The sequence below is a fragment of the Scylla paramamosain genome, chromosome 11, assembly GCF_035594125.1.
Source record: "Scylla paramamosain isolate STU-SP2022 chromosome 11, ASM3559412v1, whole genome shotgun sequence".
Taxonomy (NCBI): domain Eukaryota; kingdom Metazoa; phylum Arthropoda; class Malacostraca; order Decapoda; family Portunidae; genus Scylla; species Scylla paramamosain.
This window is the reverse complement of record NC_087161.1, coordinates 4,222,501-4,230,000: the sequence shown is the minus strand read 5'-3', so window position 1 is coordinate 4,230,000 and position 7,500 is coordinate 4,222,501. Positions and strand designations below refer to the sequence as shown.

Below are 7,500 nucleotides of genomic sequence, written 5' to 3'. Positions count from 1 at the left end.
TTTCCTTTTTTTTAGAAGTATATTTTGTAGTTTGCGTTTTGTCTTCTACATCATTTAAGTTTGTTTCTCTGTTCTAGCTTTTAATTCTACTCATTCATCTTCTTATTTATCTTTCTTTCTTATTCATCATTTATTCAACTTCATTTCATTATTGATCTTTTAATATTCTTTACTTCTCATTACATCCCCATTTTTTTATTCTCCCTCTCTCTCTCTTTCTCTCTCTTCACTCACGTATATATTTCAATTTATTTATCCTTGCTTCTCTCAAGACCCCAACTGTTACATTGCGCTGCCTGCTTCAAAGTTGGGCATGATTTATTTTCACTCCGTCTTCCTTTGATGATAGTGTCAGTGCGTGCGTGTGTTTATGGCTTGGAGGCAGTGACAGTGGCGGTGGTGGGTGGGGTGATGGTGGTAGCAGTAGTCATGGTGGTTGATGGTTGTGGTGGTGGTGGTGGTGGTAGTGGTGGTGGTGGTGGTGGTCAGCCTTGCCGTGTGCCAGGCCAGATCCCCTTACCCCTAATGGCAAGCTTTTGAAGGCAGAAGGCTCTAAGATCACACTGGGGGGAAAACAAGCAGGTCAGACTGTCAGCTTTAACATGTGTAGCATCGAGAAGTGGATTGCCAAGTAAACATTTTAGCATGATCCTATCAGTTGCCTGGAGGAGGAGGAGGAGGAGGAGGAAGATAGAACAGTGCATTATATATTATATCATGTAAATACAATGGGTCTTTCATGACCAGGCATTATTTCTATTTAATAAACCACACGAGGCGCATGTCAGGAGTGCTTTATTTAACGCGCCCACCCGTGTTATTATTACGTTAAGCATATGAATGAAATTACTTTTGTGTACATATGGCTAATGAACCATGTGAATTGAACTGAACTGAATATTGAAGGAACACAAAGGAAAACCAAACACCAGCCTGCATTTTCGCTCTTACGGTGTGGGTATTTGTGATGACTATACTACCTGACATAATGTAGAGATAGGAGAGTGTAGAAGGAGGAGGAGGAGGGGAAGAGGAAGAGGAGGAGGAGGAGACACGAAGGAATAACAAGCAGCAGACATGTTGGTCCTTATGGGGCTGTTTGTGTAGGAGAAGCGGGAGATGACACACCTGCGGAACTCAGTTAGTGGGGGTGTTTAAACAGATGCTGTGTGTGTGTGTGTGTGTGTGTGTGTGTGTGTGTGTGTGTGTGTGTGTGTGTGGTAATTCGTTTCATTTGTGTATTAATTTTTTTTTATGATGGGTCGAAGAGGACGGTCAAGGGTACAAAAAAAGATGAAAACAGCCAATTTACTGTTCATTCCCCGAAAAAAAAGTAGGCAAAGAGAGAAAAAAAAAGTTGCAAAATGAAGGCTAATTTAGTTCCGCGGATCTGGCAAATAGTGATGTGTGACAGTGCAGTGTGGTGTGTGATGGTGTATACTACTTCTTCAACTCCCATAGTGCAGCAGTGGCGTGTGGTGCGGTGTTATGTGACGTGAGGTGATGAAATACTGTGGTGGTGTGTGATATGAGATGGTGCATTTTGGTGGGTGTGTGTTTGTGTGTGTGTGGTGGAGTCCTTACATTAGTCACGGTGGTGTGTGGTGGTGTATGATGTGTGGTGAAGATGAAATACTATGATATGTGATGTATAACAGTGACATAATACAATTGAACCTTTAAAATTGTATCTTAGTGGTGTATGGTGCGTGGTGTGTGGTGTGTGGTGGGCGAGGGCGTGTGGCTTACCGGCTTAGCGGCTTAGTGTGTGAGTAGGGTGTGTTTGCGTGAACTGGCTTGCGTTAATGTGTTGTGTGGGGCGTGAGTGTTCGTCAATTAATGTCAGCCAGAGAGTCCACAAACGTGTTCCTCTCTCTCTCTCTCTCTCTCTCTCTCTCTCTCTCTCTCTCTGCTGCGGGAGAGGGAAAAAGAGTGAAAGGGATGGAGCGAATTGGTAACAGTTGAATCCGGTTAGTTTTCAAGAGTTTGTGCCCATCTGGTAGTAATGAGTGTAGGTGGATCAAAGTTGCGTTTTTGTTTTGCTCTCTCTCTCTCTCTCTCTCTCTCTCTCTCTCTCTCTCTCTCTCTCTCTCTCTCTCTCTCTCTCTCTCATTTTATGGGGATTAAATTGAGTCGTTGTTATTGCTGTTGTTGTTACTATTGGCATTTATCTTTGTTGTGGTTTAAGGAGGAATAACAATTGTGGTTGTAGTAGTAGTAGTAGTAGTAGTAGTAGTAGTAGTAGTAGTAGTAGTAGTAGTAGCAATACAGCAATAATAATAGTAGTAACAGTAATAGTAGCAGCAGTAGTAGCAGTAGGAGTAGCAGCAGCAGTAGAAGTAACAATAACAACAGTAGTAGTAGTAGTAATAGTAGTAATAGCAACAGCATTAATAGTGGTGAAAGTAGTTGTAAAAAATAATATCACCACGGGGACCGATCAATCATCACTATCACCCTCATCATCACCATCATCATCACCATCATCGTTGTCATCACCAGCAACATTAATAATTTTTTCCCGTCAGGCGGATTAGATAATGACGTGAATGAGCGTAGCGGCGGCTAATCAGTCACGAGAGAGAGAGAGAGAGAGAGAGAGAGAGAGAGAGAGAGAGAGAGAGAGAGAGAGAGAGAGAGAGAGAGAGAGAGAGATTATACCAACAATGCTCCATAACAAGGCTCGTATGAAGAACCTTGCTGATGCTCTGTAATTGGTGTATAATGAAGCAGAACTATCTATCTGTCTATCTGTTTATCTGTCTCTCTGTGTATTTATCTATTTATGTCTACCTATCTGTTTGTTTATCTGTCTATCTATTTGTCCACGTGCCTACCTTCCTGTCTATCTATCTATGCTATCTCTTTATTAACTTGTTTGTCTACTTGTTTGTTTATCTGTCTATCTATCAATCGATCTGTCTGTCTCTCTATCTATCTATGTATCTATCTTTCATTCTATCTATCTTTCTTTCTTTTTTCCTTTCTATGTTGTATCTATCTATTTATCTATCTATCTATCTATCTATCTATCTGTCTATTTATCTATCTATTTATCTATCTATCTATCTATCGAACCCTGAACAAAAGCAAGTCTATTTCCATTATGGCACCATCTATGTGCATTAGAATTAGGAGTAACAAGTTTATTTGTTTACATATTTACATTTTATTTTTTTTTATTGGCAATGAAGTTTCGAGTGTGTGTGTTTTCTTTGTGTTGCATTTATATTGTTTGTAATATGATTCTCTCTCTCTCTCTCTCTCTCTCTCTCTCTCTCTCTCTCTCTCTCTCTCTCTCTCTCTCTCTCTCTCTCTACAGGTGTTATAACTTACATGTAATTTTCGTGAAGGCGCCACCTGCTGCTTCTGATTCACTGCCATTAACACCTTGCTTTACTCCTCCTCCTCCTCCTCCTCCTCCTCCTCCTCCTCCTCCTCCTCCTGCTCGTCATAATCCCCTTCCTTACCCATTCATCTTACTGCCGCTTCTCTCTTTCTCTGTCTCCTCCTCCTCCTCTTCTTCTTCCTCCTCCTCCTCCTCCTCCTCCTCCTCCTCCTCCTCCTCCTCCTCCTCCTCCTCCTCCTCCTCCTCTTCCTTTCGTCGTGTGTTGGTTCTTATCTCTCAGATTCTTTATTAATTTATCAAAAGGTGTACCTGTTTCATCTTCATTATTATTATCCCTCCTCCTCCTCCTCCTCCTCCTCCTCCTCCTCCTCCTCCTCCTCCTCCTCCTCCTCCTCCTCCTCCTCCTCTTCCTCCTCCTCCCTCTTCATTAATCCTCCTCATTTTCCACCTCGCATAGCTAACAAATATTTATCACTTTTTTCTTCTTCACACTCTTATCCTCCTCCTCCTCCTCCTCCTCCTCCTCCTCCTCCTCCTCCTCCTCCTCCTCTTCCTCCTCCGCTTCCTCCTCCTACACAAGCGTTAATCTCCATTCTCCTCCATCTCCTCCACGCTCCACCTGTCTGATCCACCTCATCCTCCACCCAGTACTGTAATAATCCTTCCCCTCGATCCAACTTAAATCCTCCTCTTCCTCCTCCTCCTCCTCCTCCTCCTCCTCCTCCTCCTCCTCCTCCTCCTCCTCCTCGTAGTTTACCAGTAGTACCACATGCATAATTCAGGAGACTCCCTCGAAATACAGCACCGGGTCTCTTGTTGTCTGTTATTCTGTATTATCGTGTATTCCTCCTCCTCCTCCTCCTCCTCCTCCTCCTCCTCCTCCTCCTCCTCCTCCTCCTCCTCCTCTTCCATGCTCTCACTTCATAACTTGACTAACTAACCAACCTTCCCCTCTTCTCTTCTCCTGCCAACTCTTCCACAATTAATCCTCCTCCTGCTCCCCTTGCTCCTCCTCCTCCTCCTCCTCCTCCTCTTTCTCCTCCTCCTTCTTCTCCTCCTCCAAGCCTCCTTTTTTTTTGCATCTACTCACTCCCCTCTCAGCTCTTACTCAGTTAATTTTATTCCTCCTCCTCCTCCTCCTCCTCCTCCTCCTCCTCCTCCTCCTCCTCACACCCACAACTAAACCGCCCCCTCTTCTCCCCACCCCCCAGAGAGGAGGCCGCTACATGCACCAGAAGGCTTCACAAAACCACGGGACTCATTCAGTTCTGTATCGAAGCAATAAAGGAACCAGATCCGGCTGCCTTCATGACGGTGAGTGTGTGTGTGTGTGTGTGTGTGTGTGTGTGTGTGTGTGTGTGTGTGTGTGTTAATTATCCCCTTTATTAGATTTTTTTTGTTTTGTTTTGTTTTGTTTTTTTCTTTGTTTGGACAGGGGATGATGTTGTGTGCGCATTATTTTTTCGTATTTTTTTTTTGTATCGTGTTTTTTTTATGTATTTTGTATGTGTGTGTGTTATTAATTTTGTACTGTGATTATTATTTTGCTGGTATATCACTTTGGTACCCCTGTGTCAATGTACGGAGTGTGAGAGAGAGAGAGAGAGAGAGAGAGAGAGAGAGAGAGAGAGAGAGAGAGAGAGAGAGAGAGAGAGAAAGTGTGTGTGTGTGTGTGTGTGTGTGTGTGTGTGTATGTGTGTTTCGTTGTTAGGTTTAATGAAGTGGAATCTGTTTCTGTGTTTCTGTTTGTCCCCCCTCCCGTCTCTCTCTCTCTGTCTCTCTCTCTGTCTCTCTCTCTCTCTCTGTCTCTCTCTCTCTCTCTCTCTCTCTCTCTCTCTCTCTCTCTCTCTCTCTCTCTCTCTCTCTCTCTCTCTGGGTGCAGCAGTGTAACATAATTTCCTATCTGCTCCTGTTAACTGTTCTCCTGGATACCCTTGTCCTCAACTTGCTAATTGCCCCGCGCTCTTCCCCTTTAACCTCCGACCTTCCCCTCTACACCACACACACACACACACACACACACACACACACACCGTTGAGTACAATACTTATTTTATTTTATCTTTATCTTTTTCCATGTAATAGTTAACAGTTAATATTGTTTTTTCCTTCTTTTTATTTTTTTGTTCTTTTTTTTATTTGCTTATTTATTTATTTATTTGGGGTTTTAATACTGTAATTTTGAAATGAATACAGGTGTCTGTCTCTCTCTCTCTCTGTCTGTGTGTGTTAAGTCCTCTCTCTCTCTCTCTCTCTCTCTCTCTCTCTCTCTCTCTCTCTCTCTCTCTCTCTCTCTCTCTCTCTCTCTCTCTCTCTCTATCTATCTATCTATCTATCTATCTATCTATCTATTTATCTATTTACTTATTTATCTCCATCTTTCTTTATGCACAGGTGTTCATTTTCGCCCCTGATTTATGCATCGTGTGACACGCAGCTCAGCACACCTCCGAAGGGAAAATGAATAGATAAAACACAGTCAAGTGAAAGTGAAAAAAATAATCAAGTAGGAGTACAAGAAAACAAATAAGAAAACAAAACATTAGAAAATAATTGATTAACGTAAGGATCAACAAACACAACCAACAACAGCAACAACAACAACAACAACAACAACCAATCAACCAAACAAACAATCACTCCTTTATTTATTTATTTATTTATTTACTCAACTAACCCCCTCCCCTTTTTTTCTATTTGACCTCACAGTTGGGGCCGCAGCTGATTGGACGAGTGAGTGACCTTGACCTGGAGTGGGACAAGGACATCCCCTCTGCCTGCAACCCGCGCCTCAGCCCTTACATTGACCTCGACCTCGATCACAAAGGCGTGCTTCGGACCCTCAACACCTTCAACTTTATCCGCATGAAACGTGAGTGGTTGAGAAGGAGGGGAAGAGTAGGGGGAGGGGGGAAGGGTGTGTGGGTAAGGGTGAGGTTGCGTTAGGAAGGGAACTTGTGGGTGTGAGGTTTGGGGAAAGGGATCCGGGTGAGGAAGGATAGATGAAGGGAGGGGGTGAAGACTGGGGAATGTTGGGGAATGGGAGGGTTTGGAGTTGGAGGAGTGAATAGGGAAAGGGAAGAGGATGTGAGGGTGGGGAGAGTGTTGGGTTAAGGGAAGGGGTGAGAGTAGAGGGGAGGAGTGACAGGGGTAAGGGGGAAAGGATGTAGAAGTGTGAAGGAGTGAAGGAGAGAGGGGAGCGGGGGAGAGGGGGAGATGGAGAAGTATTGAAGAAGAGGGGAGGATGAGGTAGGGTGGAATGTCTGTGTGTGTGTGTGTGTGTGTGAGAGAGTAAAAAGAAAGACCGACAGACAGACAGGTAAACAGACATCCAGTCATCCATCCAGCCAGCCAATTAGACAGACAGACAGAAAAAACAGACAGACAGATAGACAGACGCAGGCATAACAGAATGACGGCCTGAACTGTGGCACCGGAAAGGTCATATTGTTACGGTGATAACGGGAAAGAAATTGCTGTATATTATCTTTCAATACAGCGGGTCGGTAATCACTCGCGTCCCTGCCACCTACCACCTGCCACTGCTGCAGCTTGGCCTCGCTCTGTAACACAAAATAAACCAATTCCTTCAGCTGCATTAAGCCTTCCACTATCATGGTCTTCCTTTTGTTAACATTGTAACTGTAAAAAAAAAAAGTTTGCGTGGATACAAAAAGAAAAAAAAAAAAGAGGTTAAATTTGCCCTTTCTACACCATGGATTTATTTAAGAGACCACAGTGTATAAGTAAGCGTCTAAAATGTCGTAGGTGGATACTGGAAAATATTTGTCCGTCAGTGAAGGGGATAGAGGACAACACCATGCCTGGAAACGTGATCTGGAACCTGCTAACTGAAGACTCACGAACCCAGAACGCTTACTTTGAAGCACTTCGACCTCTCACAAGCACTATTTGCAGAGGCCATAGAGATAAGCAGACGAGTTCTCATGGGTGTCTTTCCTTTCCATGATGCAGGATCTTTGTTAACCCTTAAAATCTGGGTGGCTTCCTGGAACATAGTAAATTATTCCACTTCGACTCAAAATTATACAAAACTAGATACTTTTAGACTAAGATCTTACTAGACACAACACACAGTTCACTGATTTTAAGACAGCACCCATGAATTTTCGTAAAATCATGAAATCTTG

The 7,500-nt window shown here is 43.4% G+C and overlaps 1 protein-coding gene across 3 annotated transcripts in view; it reads left to right on the top strand.

The window, feature by feature from the left end:
- Positions 1-7,500, top strand: part of LOC135104843 (E3 ubiquitin-protein ligase TRIM9-like) — a 145,173-nt gene that overhangs the window by 113,436 nt on the left and 24,237 nt on the right. For all 3 annotated transcript variants that reach the window (XM_064012515.1, XM_064012513.1, XM_064012514.1), the window contains 2 exons: positions 4,561-4,663; positions 6,059-6,221. In XM_064012515.1, coding sequence (XP_063868585.1) covers positions 4,561-4,663; positions 6,059-6,221 — 266 coding nt within the window. The remainder of the gene's footprint in view (positions 1-4,560; positions 4,664-6,058; positions 6,222-7,500) is intronic.